Source organism: Doryrhamphus excisus, linkage group LG5 (assembly GCF_037039965.1).
Source record: "Doryrhamphus excisus strain RoL-2023G ecotype Guam linkage group LG5, RoL_Dexc_Guam_v1.1, whole genome shotgun sequence".
NCBI classification, from domain to species: Eukaryota; Metazoa; Chordata; class Actinopteri; order Syngnathiformes; family Syngnathidae; genus Doryrhamphus; species Doryrhamphus excisus.
The window spans coordinates 23,009,738-23,033,171 of record NC_136361.1 but is presented as its reverse complement, the minus strand read 5'-3'; the positions used below and the strand labels follow the sequence as shown (position 1 = coordinate 23,033,171).

Below are 23,434 nucleotides of genomic sequence, written 5' to 3'. Positions count from 1 at the left end.
CTGTTCAGAAAGACAAAAATGTTAACACAAAACATGTTATTTTTTTTAGTTTTTTTAATAGTTTTTTTTAAGTTTTTTATAGTTTTTTGTAGTATTTTTTTAACATTACGCTAACCAGATACATTTTTACTATAAGGTAGACCCAATTCATCTGTTCAGAAAGACAAAAATGTTAACACAAAACATGTTATTTTTTTTTGTTTTTTTAATAGTTTTTTATAGGTTTTTTTAAGTTTTTTATAGTTTTTTGTAGTATTTTTTTAACATTGCGCTAACCAGATACATTTTTACTATAAGGTAGATCCAATTCATCTGTTCAGAAAGACAAAAATGTTGACACAAAACATGTTATTTTTTTATAGTCTTTTTAGAGTTTTTTTGTAGGTTTTTTTTGTAGTATTTTTTAATTACGGTGATTTTATAGTGTTTGAAGCACAGGGAAACCTTGGTTATCATCATGAGTAGGTGATGCTAACCAGATACATTTTTACTATAAGGTAGATCCAATTCATCTGTTCAGAAAAACAAAAATGTTAACACAAAACATGTTATTTTTTTATAGTTTTTGTAGTATTTTTGTAGTATTTTTTTTAACATTACGCTAACCAGATACATTTTTTACAATTCATCTGTTCAGAAAGACAAAAATGTTAACACAAATTTCCCCACTGAGGGACCAATAAAGGCATATCTTAACACAAAACATGTTATTTTTTAATACTTTTTTATAGTTTTTTTTTACATTACGCTAACTAGATACATTTTTAGTATAAGGTAGATCCAATTCATCTGTTCAAAAAGACAAAAATGTTAATACAAAACATGTTATTTTTTATAGTTTTTTTAAAAGTTTTTTTTAACAGTTTTTTTGTAGTATTTTTTTGTACATTTTCATTTTTTATAGTTTGACAATCATATTTTTACATGCGGAAAACTGATTGAAACGTGTCCTCATGGTTAGCATGGCAGCCACACGTTCAAGAGATCGGGAAAACCTGGGTCAGTAGTACCCGTGCGGGTACTCCGGTTTCCTCCCGCATTCCCAAACCATGCATGTTAGCTTCACTGTCCATAACTATGAATGATTGTTTGTCGCCCAAAGTCAGCTGGGATAGGCTCCAGCAGGCACCCGGCGACGCTAGTGAGGACAAGTTTCATAGGAAAAGATGGACATAAACGCAAATGAATGATGAATGAAAGGGATACATGAACTTTTAAGATTACTTTGACCTTCATTGAAGACGATTCTGGAAGCGACTTTTCCCCAAAGACGCGATATGCCAGCAAGATCAACGCGGACACCACCTTTGTTTTTCGGTAGGAGTTATTTCTTGAATGTATTAGCGTTTTGGAAGACGTCTACGGTTGCATCACCTGGATTTCATTGCCAGTGCTCTACTTTCCTCCATAGGCTTTTTGACCTCCTTAAGAGGCGTCCAAGGCAGCATTATCTTCCTGTAGTACCTTGATTTCATTGCCCAGTGCTCCATTTTCCTACCGGAGGTTGTTGACCTCATCCTGGATCTCGGATAAGCTCCTTTCGAGGCCGTTATTCTGTGAGTATACATTTGCAGTCTGTTTGCAGGCCACATAATAACAATGCTTCTCGTTAGGGATGAGATGAGCAACCAGATGGTTAAGCGGATAGTCTACCAATTCTTACTTCACAGATACTGAAAACAAGACAAAATAAATGGTCTTTGAGAAGGGATTAAAAATGGTCTTCAAATTAAGTAATTATTTGATGAATGTGGTCTTCGTCCCAGGACAAAATCAGTCAAATTCAGGTTTTAATGTTGGATGGTAGTATTGTTGTTGCAAATGACACAAGAAAGAACTGCATTGAAAACTGAACTGACCCATTTTCATACTTTTTGACTTGATTTAAATGATGTACATACCTGATCTATCTTGAGCATTCTAACCAATCATAATATTTCCACCGTCTGTATTGAGAGACGCTACGAAGGCTATGACATAAATATTTACCAGATTTAGTAGGAGGTGTTTTCAAGCCTGTAATGTCTGCAACCCCTGGTAGAATAAATCAAAACAAAACAAAAGTCCCTGGTCTCGATCATTGTGCACCGCCTGAAACCAACACTCGCTAATTGCTACACGAGTGCAGATTCTGTGTGGCCTAATTAAGACACCAGATAAAACCTGACACAAATCTAAGGTCCGTTTAGCACAGTGACACCGAGCCGCTGCCATTTCACGGCGTTCTCAACGTAGTACTGATACGGTGGAAGAAAATACTCAGCCCAGTTCACTTCTACATCACTGCAAAGTACAGTCGACACTCACATACTCGGCATTCGCCATCGCACGTCAACGCCACCCGCCACTAATAGCGAGGATCTGCTGTACAACTATTGTCTTGGCGGAATGCTTGATAGCACTCGTGTACGGATTCTAGCAACATAACTAAGCTAGAACAGCTCGTCATTCACGAATACAATAAAGCAGGGGTCTCGAACACGCGGCCCTAGTTTGAGGCCCCCGCCTTGATATGAAAGTTTAATGTTTAAAGTTTGATATGGATGCTGTATGGTATCATGTACCCAGAAAAAAGTATTACGTTTGATTAATGTTCATGTTAAAGGTGAAATAACTGTTAATAGTTATCCTCACTGTCCGTGTGGAAGTGGTAAGTTTTTGGCTATTTAAGTTTAAAGGAAATAACTTGTATATGTGGTTTCTTAAGTTTTTATTTGCAGTTTTATTATTATTATTATTATATTTATTTATTACTGATTGATTTTCTTTATTCTTGATTTATTTTTCATCTTATTTTGTGTAGAAAAATAAAAATTAAAATATTTGAGAACAGTGGAATGTTTTATCAGAGCTTTTCCAAAACAAAGTTTTTAAAATTTTTTGTTTTTAATAAATAAATAAATAAATTTTTTTTAGGGGGGGGGGGGCCTGATGTGGCACAGTCTCACCCAGACCCGAGCTCCAGTGGCCCCCAAGTAAATTGAGTTTGAGACCCCGGCGATAATGAATGCGTCTGAGGGAATTCGTGAAATTAGAGGTAACTTATCTTGGACTCGATCACGGGGGTTCCAGTTCATTTCAATTCCAGTGACTTCCATGTTCTTCCACCTTAAAGTTTCCGTTTATGAAAGAGAAAATGTCCTTCCCCAAAATGTTCCCATGAAAGTGTCCTTGTATGATGGCGACGGAAGAACAAGCATTGTCGCTTCGGCACCAAACTTTACCGTCGTCCCCTGCATCACGTAAAACAGCCTGGCGACCTCACAGGAAGTCTTTCTTGGCATGGCGCTTCCTAGCATGCAGTCACTGAGTCAAGGAAACACATGCCATAAAGCACCCAGCGCTGTTTTTTTTTGCTGATGTTAATGCCAGAGGAGGTTTGGAACTCTAACGCTAATTGAGTCAGCAAAGCGTTGGTGACTTTATCGCATCAGCACTCGCCGACCCCGCTCGGGAACTTTATGCGGTCTGACACTTTGTGGCTGAGTTAGCGTGGCATCTAAACGCTTCCACTTTGCAAGAATACCACTTATAGTTGATTATGGAACATGCTAGCGAGCGGAAAGTTATTCAACAATGAAACGGCTCATTATTTGACAAATGTAAAGGAAAAGCGCCTGATTGATTGGATACACTCGTGGAGCGTTGGGTTAGTTGTTAAAAACCTACAAGGAAAAGGAAAAGGCGGAGCTGTTTCACTTTTATTTCAATCTTAAATCAAAGATGAATTTGTATGCAAAATGGCGTAAACAATGACTAGATGAGCAGGGAATGAACAAAGCTTCCGTTGTTGGCTAGTTTCATTTTCATGTATTCCTCCTCTGTGCTCTCTGGTTGTCTCATCTAGTTGTGGCCTTGGAGAGCCTCTGCCATGAACAGCTTCCCAAGGTTCTGCGAGGTGAATTCCTTCACGTTCTGGCAGTAGTTGTTAATTTGCCCTGTTGGAGGGTAGCCGCACACCCACCCGATATGTACGTTTGTCCACGGACGCACACACCGGCAGGTCCAGGCCGGGGGGGGGGGGGGAAGCATAGCAAAACATCAAATTAGAATAAATTGCAGGATCAGAAAGCTGTCGCGGGCGGAGGAGAGCTGAACAGCGTGAAACGGCAGACAAAGGGGCGGTTAAACTTTAGATTCATGTAATTTCCTGATAATTGGGGGGGGGGGGGTAATTACAAAGCAGAGCCTGAGCTCCAGTACGGGGAAAACAGGAAGTTGGTGGACTTTGGAAAAAGTGGAAGGTTCTATCGGGGAGACACAGGAAAATGCATCGTTTGCGTTACCGTACCTGCGATGAGCAGCGTGTCCATGCGGGGCGGAGGCTGTGGGGGCTTGAACATTTTGGTGATGTCCTCTTCAGGCAACGGCGCCTCCCCTCGACTCTGGCGCTGGGCATTTTCCTGCTGCCGCCTCTGGAGGTACTGCAGGGAGGGATGGGATGTGCCATACGAGGCGTTATAGCATAATAACGGCGCACGATACACGACATCAGATAGCGATGGCGGTTAGAGCACCGCAGTTGGCAAAAGCACGAGCCTAAAATAGAAGCACTAAGAGAAGAAATGCAGACGTGACAGCGCCCTCCAAGTATTGGAACGGCGAGGTCAATGTCTTCATTTCTGCTGTAGACTGGAAATATGAATATGAGAGCAGATGGCGGCGTTTCTCCTTCTATTTCCAGGTACCAACATCTGGATCTGGATGCAACTCAGAAGATAGCACCTTCTGTTGGAACCCGCCCATTTTTCATTTAGTAAATGTCTTGGAACATGTGACGGGGGGCTTTTCTTCTTGGGTCAACTTTGGAACATTACCAATAATGACGGATTTGTGTAACTCACATCTATATGAATATTTAAAATCTAGGCTACTAAAATGAATTTCTGACTATTATCAGAAATTGTCAGAAATGGGATATGGAAGAACTGATTAAATATTGGGAGGTGATTTTTTTCAAGGCTTCTTTTAACACTGCGAGATAGGACCATTTTCTGCATTTGTGCATATAGCTCTACAAAAAATGGTCACTTGTGGGGACGAAAAAACCGAACAAGTTTTCAACCGGTTCTACAAAATATCAAATATCTGATCCAAAAAATGTAGGATAACAATTTTGTTGTGAATCACAATATGTTGCCCAAGTGTGTTCTATTATTTTGCTTCTTCGATTAATAAACAGCACTGATTCTGCCTGTGTAGACTGCATTTAGAGGTGAAAACAACATGAAAATCAAAGCAACGTAAAAACCAAGTAATTGTGAATCTGCATGGCAGGGACTAAGCAACACTGACCTGGATAAGACGGCTCTCGTCACTTATCAAAATTAGGCGATATTTAATTGCGCACTATTAATAATGCTTAAATTAGCTATAGTTTTAACAATGTTAAAATATAATACTATATGTTGCCACCTTGTTGTCTTCATTATTAAGTATTATTTTGTATATCTGAAATGAGACGTCTATTCAAAGTACAGGTTCAAGCAATTGGTGAGGTTCTCTTGACGACTGACATACCACGAGGCTTCTTAAACCGAAAGGATGGACTCGAAAGCAGCTTTGACTTTCTATGTTCCCTTTAGACGGAAATGATTCCGTCCCGCATAGCAGCTGTCAGACAGACTGCAGAAGGATTCCACGGTATTTACACTGCAACTTCACAAGGCTTCCACGGCGTCCTGCAGAGAAGCATCCTCGCAGCTGCAACTACCGAGCCTCATGTAGCAGAGAGTGTATTTCTGGGGATGTCTTATGTTTGGGCTTACACCGAGAAGTGGAGCTTCAAAGTACATGCTTCATGTTTGCATCAAGGCCTTGTTTTAACACTTGAATCATCTCGAATTTTAGAGTCAGGAGCATTTCCAAGCTAATTTATATGCAAGTGCAAAATAACTACTAATGTATTATAATAGCCAAGTCAACCTCTTTCCTAGAACAGAGGATCCAGTATGTACAGTGCATCCAGAATGTAATCTTGCAAATTCAAAATAAAAACAAGAAATAACGTGTGCAGAAGCATTCACAGTCTTTGCTCAAAACTTTGTTGATGCACCTTTAACAGCAATTACAGCCTCCAGTATTTTTGAATATGATCTACAAGCTTTTTGACCATTCCGCTTTGGATGGGAAGCGTTGGTGTGCGGCCATTTTCTCTTCTTTCCAGAGGTATTTAATCAGATCCGAGTCTGGCCTCTGACTGGGCCGCCCGAGGACACGCACAAAGTTGTCCTGAAGCTACCCCCCCTGTCATATTGTGGCTGTGTGCTTAGAATTGTTGTCTTACTGAAAAATTAACCGTCTCCCAACTCTGTGGTCAAGACAACTCTGGGGGGGGCAGGTTTTTATCCAGGATGTTACTCTATATTCCTGTAATCATCCCCCTCTATCCTGTCTAGTTCTAACAGTTCCTGTGGCTGACATTGACGATTGAGTATTCAATACTGTCTCATCAGACTACTAACACAATTGTGTTTGTTATGGTCTGAGAATCCATGTGTGTTTTCTGGCAAACCTCAGGTGGGCAGCCCTTAGTAGCCTGGAGTGGCTTCCGTCTGCTCATTCTACCGTACTGGTTTGATTGGTGGATTTCTGCAGAAATCGTGGTCGCTCCAAGATGGAATGCTTGAGCTCTGTCAGGTTAATCGAAGGCATCTTTGATCAGGACATTTACTTTAGTTCCCAAACAGAACAAGTGTCAAGAACGGTATTTTTCCATCCACGAAACATAAAAAAATCTGAAATTTCCTGACACTAACCAGATGCCGAAAAGCATGTTGATGCTTTTGTGACCTAAGACTGGAATACAGTAACTCCATGTTCATAGGTTGCCCTGATGAATCTTTAATGACCCTTCCAAAACACTGCCGCATGAGTCTTAACCAGAACCAGAAGAACAGATCACAGTTCACCCGTGCTAGCCTCAATGCTGTGGTTACCTGTAAAATTCAAAAGTTCAAAATTCTCCTTCTTCCATATAAAGCACCACACAGTCAGACACCAGTATATCTCAGAGATCTTCTAATGACCCATCAACCCAGTAGAAAGAACACTGTGATGCCAATTTACACCTACTTGAGGCTTATTACAAGTAGAATGGCAGGTAAATCCTCTGTTATGCAACCGTCTCCCGGACTCAATCTTGGGGGCAGACTCTCTCTTTTTAGTATTCTCCAAACCTTTTTGCTATAGCATAGTTAGACTTTGGCCTCTCTCCTGATATGCCTCCCTGTCCCTTGGACCAAGATAAAAACGCTCCTGCTTTCTCACTTGATCAACCATCTATCCATCTGCTCTATGTTTTCCTATCCTTACCCAACCTGTCGAGACAGACGGCCACCCCATAGAGACTTGGCTCTGTTCGGGGTTTCTTCCCCAGAGGGAGTTTTTCCTTGCCTCTGTCGCAAAGTGCTTGGCCATGTAGGGTTCAGTTGGTTTCTATTTTCATTTGTGAGCGTGTTCATAAACCGGCCCTTCTCCTCCTATTGCTGACTTTAACAGCGGCTCAGCTCTTGGAAAAGTCCTGTTGCTTTCAAACTTCTTCCATTTGCGGATGATGAAGGCCACCGTTTGTGCCTGGAGACATTCCTGTTGCAGTCCCAGCAACAGTTCCTTTCATTCCATGCTGGGTTTAATGCTCGGATATGCATGTGAGACATTATATAGACGGGTGTGATTTTTCCGAATCACCAACTACAAACTGAATTTACGACAGGTGGATTCCAATTTAGCTGACGAAACAACAAGGAGGTAAAAACACAGCACCATCACTTCAATGATGAATTCAATGCATTGCAGATCAGCGCATGAATTATACTTTAACATATGTAATGTCACACACGTGTAAAGATTGAAATTTACAACAAACGACAGCACATATGGCTGTCGCTAACAAGCAACAGCACATATGGCAAGGCTGAGTTCTGCTTTGAATAGCTTTTTGACAATATTCTTATCTTTGTTTTACATCCCTTTTTTTGAGGAGGCTGTTCCTGATTTGAAAAAATGTTGCAAATCCACAAAGTTAGACATTTATTTGTACAATCTGTTCTTTTAAACATCTATTGGTAACATCATTTTTATTCCTGAGGAGCAGTGAACCGAGTAAATTGACTGATGTGAATTACATGGACGTCTTTACCTAAAGTCATCCATGACGGCGGCGCATCATTGAGAAGTGTCACCAAAGAAGCCGTGTGCCGAGACAAAAACATGACAATAAATAAATCTGGGGAAGTGACAAACACTTCCTGCACCCAAGTGTAACGAAGAACCTGCTATTTACTGGTTTTGTAGCCTTCTGGTGATTAATAAGGTTCCATTTGTCCCAGAAGCATCAGGGTCAATAGCACAAGATTACAGGGCGCAAATACAGTAGATGCATGAAAGGTGTAATAGAGCTCACTTTCACTTCCTCTCAGTGCACGTATTGTTCGCTGTACGTAACTGCCCAAAATAAATAAAAAGTAGACGCCATCAAAGGGCTTTACCGTGTGTGTGCGCGTGTGTGCACGTGTGCACGTGCGGCTTGAGGCCTGCGATGATGAGAAGGTCGGTGGGGGAGGATGATAAATCATACTGGCTGCAGTGTGGGTGATTGGCCCGGGGACGTTTGGCTGTGTACGTGTGTTGTCTTTTTGCGAGGCTCACGTCATGTGAACAGTGATGGGCTCGGAGTTGTGTGATTATTGTACGTCTGGCTGATGCTTGTGAACCTGGGTGATGATGAAGGCTGAACATTAACGCTTCAGACGTTTTCTCAATTCCAATCTTCGCGACTAACGACAAAATTATTGAAGCTGTTTGAACGTAGGTGGAAGTTTGTATCTACACAATGCACATTAGTGAGTCTGTGCTACTATTGTTCTGACTAATGTGTTGGTATGCGTATGACTCTGTGTTGGCGGACATTTATGATGCATCTGATTGAGGTTGTGGATGTGCTAACCCTAATGAGTCTTCATCTGTGAATCTTTCTCTGCTGCTAGCCGAGTGCGTGTTGGTGTCTTTGTGCATGTTAAGTGTTTTTGAACACACTAAACGCAATACTGCTGAAGATTTTTCATTTACAGCTGATGGAAACTGCATGAAATATCTCTCAGAGATAGAGAAATATCATGAAAAAGAGGGTTATGATATAATTTGCTTTTTTCTTACTAATTTGCATATTAAAACAAAGTATCACTTGTTTCAGTTTATGAAGAAGGCCTAATATCCTAATATCCTAATACCCACATGTATACAGTGGTGTCATACAATCTAAATATTAGTCAGTGTGTTTTGAATCATAGTCCAGCGTGAGTTATTAGTTATTAAATATTAGGATAACACCTGTTGAGTTCAACCCTTCAATCCAGCAGCACAGAGAGGAAGCGGTACTTTGATTTCAGGTTCACGTTTTATGTCCTCTTTCAACAAGGGGGAGTATACTGTATAGCCTACAGTGGGGAGCAGAATTCTGGCCTGGACCGACCAACATGAAATGAGGCACAGAGACAGGCCCACACCTGATGTGCTTCCATTCATTTGTCAAAGCAGATATTTTCCACTGAAAGAGGCCGAAAACGGACAGGCCACGTAATTCAGGCAGACATGAGGAACGAGAACTTCAGAAACCGATACAGATCTAGGAGAAGATCAGCAGAAGCAGCCGTCAAATAAGAACGCAATAAATGTAATTACTTTTCACCCGCATGTCAAGGATGAAAAACATGTTTCATGCCATGGTAATACAGACATCCTTGGAAAAGCCAATTCTCCTAATTTAACTCCAAGCAGTGGTTAAGTGAAACTGAACGTGTCTTCGGCAAGGGGTTTAACCAGCCTGGACGCTTCCACCAGATGTCTCCCGACTTGTTTTTATCATTAGGGGCTATGAAGACAGGTGTGATCGCAGAGGTGAGACAGCGCCACGCTGCCAATGGGGCAACCAATGGGGCAACAAGTGCATCAAATCAGGACGTGAACCTGCTGGCTAAAAACCAGACAAAATTGAGAGGCACTTCATTTTTTGCAGTGTCCAATCACCGCCACATCATCAAAAACATGATAACAATGTTGACTTCATGAAAAATACTGGCAAATAAAAGTAATTTGCTCCAATTACTATAGCCTAGCTTCTTACTTTGCAGTTGTACATCTTAGAAGAAAGCTTGCTTCTGACAAAAGTGTGTCCGACAATGAGTGCTCCTCCTCGGGCCGGCAGGGTGGAATTTCCATTTCACCTACATCTAACAATATTTCATACACTACATGGAATTAGATCCTGGAAAAGCATGTGCTCACTAGCTACGGTACAATGCCAGTGTTTGAGGAGGTAATAAGTCAGTAAGTACTATTCTAACCGTAGTTGGGAATAATGTTGACCTACACTGCATCCCACTTGGAGGTATTTCTAGTGTTTGGCTTGCCTTTCTTTGCTACACGAAAGGCATACGATATTAGAAAACATTATGTGGCATACTTCTTCCTCTGGTTGAGGAGCACCATTTAAAGGGAATAATAGTTGTAACTAAAACCAACCAAACAAGTGAATTAAGGACAATGACAATGGTATGTGCACATAGTAAAAAGGATGTTACTGGAGATGTATAATTCAAATTTGTTGTTTACTGTAGTTAATCACAGGGTTACTGTACTAAGAGTCAGGGAAAATGTTTTTGTATTTTTGTGTGTGGGCGTGTGCTCACTACTTCATGCGTTGTAGCTTGCACGCTGTGATTATTGTTGCAATTGGTCGAATCCCCAGCTGAGAGAATGACACCTGCTTTTTTTTCCTGCAGAGACCAAGTATGTGTGTGTGCAGCACAATAGGCCTTCCCCTAACATATGCAGGCTGCAATGTTGAGATTTCCTGCGCTACTTGTCTAACGGTGCCTGTGGGTGGTGTGCGTGTGCTGGAAAAGTTTGCATAGCCGTACGAGTGTATTGCTGAGTATTACCTGGTGCTTCTGCTGCTGCTGTTTACTTAGATTGCGGCTGTAGGTGTTATATTTGACGATGTCTTGGCTCATGTCATCCACTCTGTCCATCAGGAGCTGAAGGCTCTTCTCCAAATGGTTACTGCAAGACAGAGGTCTTAATCGTTCACATTGTTTTCCATTTCACCCTAAAATCATGGCGTCTAACTAGTGCTGCCAAATATAACACCTTAATGGCAGCCATCAATTTATTTTAATTGATTGTGTTTAAACGGCAAGATAGACCAAGATGAGCCGGCTGGTGCTTTGGGTGGATTTTTATTACACAAACAACAATGATGGAACAGTCAACAAACAAAAAGTGATTTACGCTGCAAGGGGTTCACTTTCACCAAAGCAATGCCAAGCATGCGTCTGTTGCATCGAACGCACCATGTGGCTATTTTTACAGCTTAGAACTGCACTAAAAGAGGTGTAAATTCATCTTTGGGGTCTGGCATCCGGGTTGAACAAAATGTATAAATACGTCTTTAGTAGCGAATGAGTGAAGTAAAGCCACCTCGGACAAACTGACCAACGAAATTGCCAAATGGACTGCAAAGGGCTGTCCAGGCCTGTAGTGTCGGTTCCGTGAACGCATCCGACAAGCCATGGTCAAAGGCCAAACCAGGGCAGACGCCAACCGCGTCTCCACTGAACCCACTGAACTGTGATTAGAATCAACATATACAGTATCTTAAAAAGTATAGTTCTGGTGAAGGTTGATACAGACTGTTCAAAGAACTTTTTTGTATTAATATTAATATTTAATGATTCAATGCTTTGCCGTCACAGCCACCTTCATTTGCCGTTTGATAAATGTTGATCAATTATACATGTGTTTGCTGTTTGGAAGGTACCCCACAGGGCATTTTGGGAGTTCCCGCTGTGAAAAAGACAGATGTGTGCTGCAGTTGTAAAGAACTGCAACATACCAAAAAGGTAAGGTCAGAAGCTTTGGCAAAACAATGAACATGCACTCTCCTAAGATCTGTACAGAGGGGATGAGCTGCGCTGTTAGGTGATAAGTATCTTTAGGTTCATCACCGAGACTGACGGCTCTAAGAGGACACGTTGACATTTGATATATTGTTGCCATTATAAAAATATTGATCATGCCTTCTTGTAATTCAAAAGATAATGGCAAAAGGTGTTGCAATCAGATTTCTATCAGGTGAAAGTTTCTCACTACCCCCTGTTTAAGAGGTGGAATGGATTAAGGCCATAAAGCAGCAACCTTTCACTTAACTGGGAGAACGCTTGATACAAAAAGTAGCAAACTGAAGGATCACCTGCAGCGTTGACGTGTTTATAGTAAATTAGTAATGAATATGCATACACGGTAACATGATGCAGGTAGTGTGGTATTTTTCGTAAAAAATTAATAGGGTTTGGCCGATTAAAGAGTGTTTACTTTCTTTACTTACTTTAAGATCTGTACTTTTGGCACTAGCCTACCTGTTGGATTGGCAATAATAAAAACTATGTTACTGACGGGCATGTGAAAATAAAAATTCTAAATTAATATAGACTTTGCGTGATTATTTTACTTCCCAGAGGATTACTGCCCTTCTGCACATCATTTTGTTCAAAATGTTTATATCCTGCTTGTTCCATACAAGTTTGAATGATAAACGTACACGGGCTCAAAACAGCTACTGACTGACAAAGACGGGGTACTTTGGATGTTTTCAACTAGGAAACATTTTCAAGAGAGTTGGAAATGATTTTAAATTCACGCAATTCATCACTGGGCCCCATGTCATCATCTGGGGTAACAACAACCTCGTTTCCTGAAGTGAAACGGTATTCACTCAGCTTTCCAAGTAGATGACAGAGACAAATGGGGCTGCAGATTAGAAAAAGAGACAAAAGGAAAAACATTAAATAAAACCCATTATCATTTACTTCTTTGAAGGACTGGAAATGAGAAGAGAGGGTGTGACTGTCAGCAGAAGATGTAGCGAAACGGACACTACAATTCAATACAAAGACAGAAACTGCGGTGCAATCTGACAACGTCAGGAAAGCGTTCCATCTTGTCAGACAGTCCATTCCCAATCATGCCAGGAAAACCTATAGGGAAGGCAAATAAACAACTCCTCATGTGCTCCACTGCAATCTATTAGTATGAGCGTATATCACACTTTCAGTCGGCATCGTGCTAATTCCTTACACCTGCCCCTGCTTTTTCACTTGAATGGCAGCAGCTTCACGGCCGCTTCTTCTCGCAGCGGCGTCTTCTCATACACTAAGTGATTGCTGACAGATACAGCTGAGAGCCTTAAAGCACTCCTGACACCAAAAGACATGTTAAATTATGATGTTGTTTTTTGCCATGAAGAATAACATTAGATGCGTGCTGGAATGTTGAAATATTTACCCTTTTCCTTTTCTATCACTAAAGAAGAAGCACCCGGAAGTGCCAATGGAATACTGTACATTTGTTTCTATATTGTTGTGGTTGAATTTCTGTTGCCTGTTAGCCATGTTGTTGTACTACTGTATGCCCTCTCATTGTGTGGCAGGCTTTATGCTTTTAACACACGAGCAGCACTCGCTGCATCAGATTTTTGGGTACTGGATGTCGGCACATTTCAAGGACAGTTGTTTTGATACTGTGCCTCAGATAAAGGAACATTTGGATCTGGATGTGTATTAGCAGAGAGTATTAGCGGAGACCCTTTCAACCCTGACCGGGGGAAAAGAAGCACAGATGCAGAAGGAAATACAGTAAATAAACCCTAGACCAGGGGTCGGCAACCTTTACTATGAAAAGAGCCATTTTACCCAATGCCCACTGAAGAAAAATAGCCTGGAGCCGCAAAACATATAGTATGTTTAAAACAACATTGGAGGGAATTTGGGGGTATCAAAGTAGTTCAGATAAGAAAAGACGAGTTGGAGTACTCTTGCTAGTTTTGGAGATAAACTTACATAAATGTATGTGTAAACTACTGTAAACGTAAAAACAAGTTCCCATGCCGCTGTTTTTAAATTATCTCGAATTTGTTTTTTAGATTTGTAGGTAAGTATTACTTGTTTTTCTTCATGTACTGAACTGGATAGCAGTCAGAACTCACTCAGGATGCATTCATGGTCTCAGACAAAGTTGGATTTTTTAAAACTCATTACAAAAGACGTGCATTTTCCCCACTCGGGTGTTAAAAATATTCAAGCATCGCAAAGGGAGCCACAATAAAGAGGCTGAAGAGCCACATGCGGCTCTGGAGCCGCAGGTTGCTGACCCCTGCCCTAGACGAATACAAGGTAGCTTGTAGTTTCATGTGCTGTATAAATATATACAGGTATTAGTATTTTTTTATCTACAATAAAATTCTAATAAATGCTACTAAAAATTGCAGTCGCATGCTGTCAGCACTGACCTATATTTTCAACTTTACAATTCTAGTATTTCGTATATGTTGTTGTATTAAATTATTCCCAACCGTTCATTATCTTCTATTTGAAGAGTGTCCAGTACGTTATTTAGTGGTGTGGAGGGGTGGCTTCTATGTCAATGTAATCCAGGGCCTTCAGAGTTAGGTGCGCTGGCCTGCTTCCACTTTAACTATTAGCAATGGGCCTGTTTCATTGATTAATCACATAATTGAAACATATCGATCACATAATCACAAAGAATGTGGCAAAGAATGAAATAATACAAAACGGTGGAACTTCCGCTTCAGCTGTGTGATTCCTAAAGTTTAACACCTCATTGTGCAGCAAAAGCATTTTGTCGCGTCCAAAACATGTACTTTAACGCAGATAAAACTTTACAGCCCATTACACATGAACAGCATATCCCACGTACAAAGTTGCTAGAAGTCAATCAAGTAGGGAAGTATGTGCAAAGGAGCTGACAAAGAGTTCTCCGTTGATATGCTACAGATTTTTTTTACAAGGAGGAATTTAGCTAGGGGCTGATGAACAAATTCTCAATGAGCTCTCATCTGACCTGCTTGATAGGTTGAGCAGCTCGTGTTTGTCGGCGACTGTGGACTTGTCCTCCAGCTCCCACATCAGGACGTTGATAAGGTGAGAGTTTTTGATGACAATAGGCACCTCCTCGAACATGTGCTCAAAGCCAATGTTAGCCTTCTTCAATCTGGAGGGTAAAGAGAAAGACAAGACAGACAGATTGAAGGTCAAGTGCTTTGCTTGGTGGTGAGGCTCCAGCAGTCATTCATCAATGCGTTTTCACAGCGGCTTCAAGTGTTTACGCAAGTGTGGCATATTTGTCAGGACATTCATGTGGGCTTTGGTTTCACATGCCCAGGAAGTAGTTATCAGGGCGCGTCCTGTCATTTGAGCGAAAACGCTTATTGTGTAGAGTGGGCAGTGAAAATATTTTTGTTGTGCATTCTGAAGTTCTACATAAAACCGCCTTAAAATTCAATAGCGCAAAATGTAAATTCTGGCGATTTTTCAACTGGTCCTAAAATTTTGATCAGGAGTGCATGTGGTACAAGAGCACTTTACTGACCCCCATCTTCTTCAACATATTTGCAAGTGAAAAGACTAATAACCGCTATTCTGCTCTTGGAGAAATTCTGTTCTTGGCTATGCTGTGGATGTACTTCTATTTTTTCGCTACTTTTTATGCATTTGTTGAAAAAAAAAACTTCAAATGGAAAACTGCAGTTAGCATTGGACTTATTCTCCCCACTAAATTACATCCAAGCTATATAAAAGTGAAATGTAATTTCTCATATGCAATGTATTTTTAAAACTTCATGTCAATGCTGCCTGGCTCGAGCATTGTTGTTGGATTTGACAGCAATCTAGATTGCTTTTTGGGGAGACCTCTGTCATTGTGTAATACTACCACTCAGAGGTCAAAGCGCAGCCTGTCCATCATGGGAAAAATGTTTTATTAGCCCAGGGATAACATCAGGCAAACTTCTCACCGACTCGAGCAGACTAAGTGGACAAGTGGGTTTGAATGGGGAGGACAGGAAACATTAAGGATAAATACACACGCTTCCATATATTGGCACAGTTATTCATCGCTGAGTCTCAACATACATCCTGCATATTATGACCTTTTCAGATGGCAACAGAGCAATATAAATAGGCACATGAAGAAAGGACAACAAATTCGAGGCAAGACAAATTGCTGTGGTGCATTTAATGTTGTGATCTTTCCAAGTTGATCCCCGCTGGACAAAGCCAAAGGTTGATTTTAAAGGCTGACTAATTTGATGTTTCAGATTGTGAGCTCAAGTGGATGCTATTGACCACTGCCTTCATAGCCCAGCGGACTTGGAGGGTATATCAAAGGGATGGGTCTATTTGGCACTCATATTAGAATGGGATTAAAACAGCAAGACAAACAGAAGATGCACAGGTGAACGTGAATGTGGAGTGTCTCCTGACACTCCTACAAATTAAGCATTTTCAAGCCTAAAATGGCTAAATGAACCAAAATACAACTAAAAAGGCATTCAAATGACGCATTCAAAGACATTGATGAATTGTAGTATTCTACACTGGTCACTGGGTGTCATAATGTTACTGGAATGTTCGGTGAGACACATCACCACCAGAAAAACAGGCTTTTATTGCAGGTTTGAATTATTACACAATAATCCCTAATAAAAAATCCCACATAAAAACACAGGCTACTTTTGCAGCCTTCATCCGCACTTAGCTGAAACTCAACTCTGAACATTATTGCCTGTCCGCCTCTCTTTCAGGGTCCATCCGGAACAAATTTATCGTAACACACGAGCACAAGTCATATTTACATTTTAAATAGCTTATTTACTCTGCTATGTATGTATTACAAATGTAAATGTTAATAATTTCACTTATCACAATCGGGTCCATAACCAATGAACCACAATAAATGAAAGATAACTGTACACCGAAAAAAAAAACAAAAATTTTGATGACGAGAAACTGGGTCGGTGCCAACAAAGACACGCAAACAAAGAAAGATAAATTTGATAAAGCAATAGAATGACGACTTTTATTAAGTGAAATACGACCAGGTTCTTGGTGAAAACACAAACTAGCGCTGGGTTATTTCCCCCAATCCGCCTGCACTTTTCCGTACATGCGTACTGACTCGTGTGTTAATGTATGCCTGAGCTGGTGTACTTGGACTCACATGAACCGCATGGAAATAGTCCCCTCCTCGCATTTCTTTTCAACTGCAATTTAAAAGCAATTATGCTAAGCCTTGGGGTCAAAAAAGGCGTAAACAGTACATTTGTTTGATGGGCAAGGGCGAACTGATAAGTCACCAACAGCTGCATCCATCTCCAGCTGCTACAGAATGACTCCCCTGTGGGTGGACTTTAATTAACTTTAATTTCCATTTAGTACAGCACATTGAAACAAAAAAGATGTTTAACTTTCTATCCCTACGAGTAGTGTTAGAATATTATAATTACATTATTAAAAAAACGTTGCATGCACACACTCTTAAGGAGCGACTTACCCTTCCGGTGTGAAATCTTTCTCTTTGCAGATCTCCATGAGTTTGGGAGTGAGCCTGTAGGCCTTGAGGGACAGGGAGCCTTGGGCCGTCTTAATGGGGTCTGGAAGTAGTGCAAGAGTGGCGCTCATAAAAAAAGCAATATTCATTTTGCTATCAAAAATTCAACACAATGTTTGATTCTTTGTGTTATGGAAAAGGTTTCACCTTCAGATGACTGCATTGAAATGCGCAGAGTAAATGATCACTATTCACACCGAGCTGCAAATCGCCCAATTGCTTGTCCTCCTGATTGTATCCAAAAGCATATTTTAATAGGCTGCTTGATCTTCACTCCGTTTGAGAGTTTGAGTGGCGGAAGTAATGGGTCTGGTAACTTTGCTGAAGAACCTCATTATCTTGTACGGCACACATGATACAACACCCCCGTGTTCCACCAATCCACCATTCATAAATGCATGTGGTGAGTGCGCACAACATTTGTTTTAGAACAGATGCACTTCTCCATGTGGAACTTTCCAAACACAGAAGCTAAGAGTGGTGATATAACGGGTGGAAGCAGTAAATCATGTTGCACGTAGCGGTTCCGTGGTTATAAACGTGGGACTCGCTGGAGAACTCGTGCACGAGTACACTGTGCTCAAGTATTGACCGCGCTTGTTTCAATCGCTTGACTGTTGTGGCCATCATTGTGGCAATTTTCTTTTCTTTGACTTTAAACAGAGATCAGATCAATTTCTTTGAGGTGCTCTGATCCATTAAGTTCTGCGTTATTGATTGACATTAACAGGAACCCTCCATTACAGGAAAAAAACAGCTGACTGCATGGCTTGCTAAATGGCTGGCAGGAGGAGATCACAGGGGTTAATGTGTCACATGATTAAATGAACACTTCTGTCAACTCTCAAACATGACAGCGTGAAAGCCATGTTGGATGGGAAGTACAGGGGGGGGGGGCACTGCGGTTTCTTCACACAATTGTTGGATTTCAGAGTCTAGTAGCCATCACTCTGCAGATGAAAATTTAGTAGAAAGCCACTTTGTGACCCGGACTGAACTTTTCCCATTAAATGGAAGAAGAATGGCGCTTAGCAAATTTAATAGACAACCGATCATAAAAACAAGAAAGCACGTTTTAGAGCTCCTTCAAAAATGATGGCCCCCAGTCTAAATTTGTTACGCAATGAAACTGTACGAAATGTTTCCATGCGGTTATTGTGAATGCATCACTGCATTGTCGGTGGTGATGTGTGATGTAAATGACGTCTTTACTGCATTATAAATAACCCTGCGCCTGATGCGGACAGTGCTATTAATGGCCTGCCAGTGTTTACATTGTCATTTATGAGCATCAGTGTCATTGGCGGTCACCTGTTAATGGCTGTAAAAACGTTATATAAGTCCATAATGTAACACAAATTATTAAGATCAATGTCAAAAATACATCCCTTGGTAATCATGGCAAAAGACTGTGTGCAGAGTAGGTGAGCCCTTGAGAATATTAGCAAAGATCAAAAAGATAATTGGTCATTGAATATGTGAGTACATTTAGCCATTTTTAGGATTGAAAATGTGTAATTTAGGACCCAAACTTTGCTTACACAAACTAAACAGCAAGGTACCTCAATATCATTTTTGTCATGGATATAATTTGGAAAAGTGTGATAAAATAAATCCTCAAAAGTCAAAGCACAAAGTGGCTGCCACTTGGCTGGCTGTGTTGCCGTTAAGGAGGAATGTAACCCCGCGTTCTACTTACCGTAGATGAGCACAACAGACTCTTCAATGGCATGCTGGTAGCTGAACTGGGAGTCGAGGAGCGCTCTGCTGACAAAGGAACCGTAGTAGGTGGACTGGTACCATCCCACATGCAGATGGTCGATGTTAACATGACGTAGAGAACGCATCATCTCCATCTGGTACTGGACTGGAATCAGAAACATGGGACAGAGCAACATTTTTTTTACATTTGGAATTCAATTGATCTTTACACTTAGCGTGGGCGCTCTTCTATTCTGGATTGTAATGTCTGTTCTCCATCTGGAGTTAAGACATGGCGCATGAGAGAAAGGAAACAACATTTTTCCGAAAGATGCGTAGGACAAATAAAGTAAAACTAAGAATAGTCGAGGTCCCATCCACACTTGGCAATGTGATTGGTGGTCCATTCAATGTTTGTTATAGAAATCTCCACCGCAGACACTCTTTCTACTTGTTCATTCCTCACGCTGATTAATATTTCCCAGCGGAGGGGGGAAAGATTAGACTGATACGTAGACAGGTTTCAGCTGGAAGGGAGAGGGCTACATGCATTAAGTGGAGTATCATTTCATCAGACGTAGGATGGCCAGAAATAAAAACAACCTTGCCGTGCCAGCGCTAAGTAAAACAGCGTGTCCGTACAGGCTGGGGGAAGAAGGTTGATAAATCAGGGCATTATTGGGCAGCTGTGGCCCCCCTACACCCCGGCCTGGAGAGCGCATCCTTCTCCTGCTGTGGCTATTAACAAGAATAAACTGAGGGGATAGAATAAAGGAGAAAATGTTTGGGAGAAAAAAAAAGGGGTGAAGGACAAAAGAAAATATATGACGATCAAAGATTGTGCCAATACACCGTATCATGGGGACAATGGCGACATTTGATCTTCTGTGGTTGTACCTACATGCAGAAAGGCTTACCAGTAGTAGAAGTAATTTTAATATTGATATCGGATATCAGGCAGATAGTATCCAAGTATCGGATTAAATTGGCCTCCATGTAACATGTCCGTAATTGGCAAGCCAGCGCAAGCTTGGGATTGAATTAGTACAATAAAAATGCAGTATTCCATTAACTATATCCACGTCTGCACCCCTAAGCCAATCAGTATGTGTGTTATCCCTCAAGTGTCTCCGAAGTACAGACCTGACCCAACACAGACAGTATCGGTCTTGATACGTTAAAGCTTGTGGCTCAGGGGATGACAAGAGGCAAGGCCGCCAACAAGCCAGCTCAAATACCCTAGTTAGTCTACCGTTCAGGTTTGTCGTCTTATTTTAAAACACATACCACATATCATCATTTGTCAGGAAGACGTAGAAAAAAAGTACTAAAATTACCATAATAGTTCAATTGTAAATGATTTGTAAAATAAAATTGGATAAAAATCAAAAGGTGAACGTGCATGCAAAGTATAGATGTAAAGTCGGGGTGTAATTCTGCGATGGAATCTGAAGAATATGATTTAAGAAATAATTCTGCCTTTCTGCTTAGTGCCAACCATGCAAGGCTGCCAGACCAGTGTTAGTTCAGGGTTGTTTCAGTGGTAAGGTGCAGCGATATTACGTTCCCGAAACATACTGTATGATCAGACTACTAATATAGTGAATTGGTGTTCACATCCAAGCAGGTTCCAAGATCTATTGGCAAATTTGTACATGGGAGTAAAAGACCTGGATGGACATCCAACACAGTAAAAACTCCAGCCAACAGGAATTAGTGACACACACTCAGAAGGTCACACTGACATTTTGGAGTTGTTTGTATCAGATGTGATTAATAGTTTCCCTGAAGCAGGCAGCATTGACAAACTGAAAGATGTGTGCATACGGGCTCACATATAATTATTATGGCTTTGTTTATTGTCAATATGGGCCTAATGTTCATCAAACATGTAAAATACAGGATTTATGCTTGTTGAATATTGGAAGATCAGTCAAAATCAAAAGTTTCTCCAGGCAAAGGTCGGAAAATGAGAGCTGATTGGTATTGGCTAGACAGAGAATGTATGATTTCATACAATGATGGTCAGCTGAACCTGTAACCTCTACATGACTACAACTGGTGACCAATCAGCCCTTCAGCACATGAATTAGACATGAACTTGGCTGCTTTTGGATTTTAGACCCAACAAATATATGTGATAATGAGCATACCCCCTCTTGTTTGCTAACAAACCCCCAATCACACGTATTGCACATCAGTAAATTGACAAGGATCCAGGTTTCCAAGTCTTCGTTCCACAATGTTTCCCATATTGTATTATAACAATAACATAACAATAAAAGTGCTATAAAAACAAGCTGCAAAAGCACTATCTGAAGACGGGCATGATGGTGGTTTGCCTTAATGCTGCACTACAAATGCCTTGTGGTGACATTACACAGGACTGAATATTACACTTCATCTTCACAATACTTAAATACACACAAATTAGAAAATATACTGCATGCTTGCAAATATGCAATGTAATGGAAATGTGCACTTACTTGAAATGTATTGATGCAAAATGTTCATCGCTGAGGATGTAGTTTACAGCAGTGGTATATAACTGGACTGTATTATTTGGAAAGCTATCTGGTGTATTTTATTGCCTGCAGTGTAATATCATCACCCTCAACAAAAACTGAGCAATTACAAGCTTTACAAGCTGGAATTCATTGGAAAGCTGATCTGGTGGACTCTCATATTTTATAGGTGTACATAGTAAAAGTGGGCACTGGGTATGTGTCACCGAGGGGTTTAATGGTACTGTATCTGTAATCGGATTTTTTGGTACGGAACCTACATATTATCCAGTCTGAAGTTGAAAAAAATGATCGGTCGAAAGTGCACTTATTATGGATAAAAGCTTTCTATCTACCACTAATTGCGTTTAATTAGGAGTAAACTAGCATGTAGGCCACACAGTCAGGACATCAAGAAGACCTGGCTTCGATTCTCCGCTTGGGTATCTCTGTGCTGAATTTGCCTGTTCTCCACGTGCATGCGTGGGTTTTCTCCGGGTACTCCGGTTTCCTCCCACATTCCAAAAACATGTTAACTTCATGAATGTGAGTGTGAATGGTTGTTTGTCTATATGTGCCCTGTGATTGGCTGGCCACCAGTCCAAGGTGTACCCCGCCTCTCGCCCAAAGACAGCTGGGATAGGCTCCAGCAAAACCCCGCCACCCTAACGAGGAGAAGCGGCATAGAAAATGGATGGATAGGAGTTAACTATGGGCAAAATGTGATTAGGGGCGGTTAATGTTTTAATCGTCTGACAGCCCGAGTTATTACTGAATTAAAGTAGTATACGAGGAGTCATTTCCAATGAAGTCAATGGAGTCAAAGCTTGTGGAGCACAGAGAGTACATCTCAACACCACCACCAAGCAGGCCATTACACAAATGACAACAAACTTTGTTAGTTTAGTTCACCATCATGCACTTAAACATCGAGTTGCCACTGTGAAATTGTCCGTGTTAAATAAAGTACAAGCCCCCAAAAAGATTTCCATGGCAGAGTGAGACAACAGGTCAGTGGCAGGCCACGCATCTCATCCCCGTGGAAGTAGAACAGAAAACTAGGAGTCATTCATGAATTGGAGCTCCTGCTGTGAAGATAAGGTAAAACAAATGTGTGACCATCTGATAGAGGTGGAAATACGTGTGCACGCGTGCTCCAACGCCGAGTGGCACGACAACACTTTGGCAGAAAACCACACGGTTCAGATAGTACAAAGAATCAATTAGTTCCATATCTGTATACAAATGCGCTTCAAAGAGACGTTTTGGCTCATATAAGCTAATTCTTGACTGTGGTCATTTATGTATGAGCATCTATTCAAATTTGGTCTTTATGAACTGAAGAGATTAATGGCTATTATGTGAAACAAAACACACAAGTACACCCCATGTGCTTCAGGTAGACCTTACATAACATCTTTACCTTGGTTAGAGTCCTTAACCCGTACCAGAAGGTCTGATGGACACTAACCAAATCTAATTTTCTGATTTGAAATCATGTAAATGCATTTTCAATGAAGGTAAAAGTAACCTGAAATATCAATACATACCTGTCATTTGTACTGTATATGCATTTAATATTGTTTTATGGATTTAAAAACTACAAAAACGAGTGCTTTAACATTTTTGTGAGTCGACTACTGATGACATCAGACAGGCGACAGCCTGTTTCCAGTTTCTGTTTCCATGTAACGGCATGCTAACAGGATGCTAACAAGGACATTTTGTGATAAAAATACAGGAAGAACACGTAAACAGCAAATGAA

The 23,434-nt window shown here is 40.8% G+C and overlaps 1 protein-coding gene across 1 annotated transcript in view; it reads right to left on the bottom strand.

Moving 5' to 3' along the window:
- Positions 1–3,673: 3,673 nt before the first annotated feature.
- The window catches only part of LOC131105165 (eukaryotic translation initiation factor 3 subunit H), a 43,558-nt gene continuing 23,797 nt past the window's right edge, over positions 3,674–23,434 (bottom strand). The window contains exons 3-8 of the mRNA XM_058053014.2: positions 19,163–19,330; positions 17,407–17,506; positions 14,917–15,066; positions 10,941–11,061; positions 4,292–4,424; positions 3,674–3,938 (exon numbers count right to left, since the gene is read on the bottom strand). Of these exons, the coding sequence (XP_057908997.2) occupies positions 3,844–3,938; positions 4,292–4,424; positions 10,941–11,061; positions 14,917–15,066; positions 17,407–17,506; positions 19,163–19,330 (767 nt within the window). The 3' untranslated portion in view covers positions 3,674–3,843. The remainder of the gene's footprint in view (positions 3,939–4,291; positions 4,425–10,940; positions 11,062–14,916; positions 15,067–17,406; positions 17,507–19,162; positions 19,331–23,434) is intronic.